Source organism: Eurypyga helias, unplaced genomic scaffold (genome assembly GCF_000690775.1).
Source record: "Eurypyga helias isolate BGI_N326 unplaced genomic scaffold, ASM69077v1 scaffold22981, whole genome shotgun sequence".
Classification (NCBI taxonomy): domain Eukaryota; kingdom Metazoa; phylum Chordata; class Aves; order Eurypygiformes; family Eurypygidae; genus Eurypyga; species Eurypyga helias.
The window spans coordinates 1-403 of NW_010231800.1; the positions used below are offsets into that span (position 1 = coordinate 1).

Genomic DNA, 403 nt, shown 5'->3' on the forward strand with positions numbered 1-403 from the left:
TCCGCCCAGCTTTATTAGAGGTAAAGCACTTGGGTGCAGGGCAGCGCGCAGGGTCTCAGCACCACGCAGCACCCCCCCTCTTCTCCTTACAACAGGAGACGCCCCCACAACCCAATCCCCATAGGCAGGGCCTACCCCGCAGGAGGGAGGGCAACCACCCAGCTCTCCCACCCCCCAACAGTGAAGGGCAGCCCCCCAATAATGAGCTGCCACACAGGCAGAGCCTGGACATCTGAAACAAGTCCCCTGCATCACCTCAGAAAGGGGATGCTGGCAGGGGGGCAGCTCAGTCCGGCGTGGGGGGGTGGTTAGCACCAGCTTGCAAGAAGCAACAGCACCCCAAGTCCCAGTGGTGCCAAGGGGTCAGGGGCAGCACTCTGGGGGCCAGCGGGCACCTGGCAGC

At 64.0% G+C, this 403-nt stretch overlaps 1 protein-coding gene across 1 annotated transcript in view; it reads right to left on the reverse strand.

The window, feature by feature from the left end:
- Nucleotides 1-251: 251 nt before the first annotated feature.
- Nucleotides 252-403, reverse strand: part of LOC104516783 (hyaluronidase-2-like) — a gene marked incomplete at its 5' end in the record, with an annotated part of 2,141 nt that continues 1,989 nt past the window's right edge. The window contains 1 exon segment of the mRNA XM_010161222.1: nucleotides 252-403. This exon segment is cut by the window's right edge and continues 23 nt beyond it. Coding sequence (XP_010159524.1) covers nucleotides 252-403 — 152 coding nt within the window.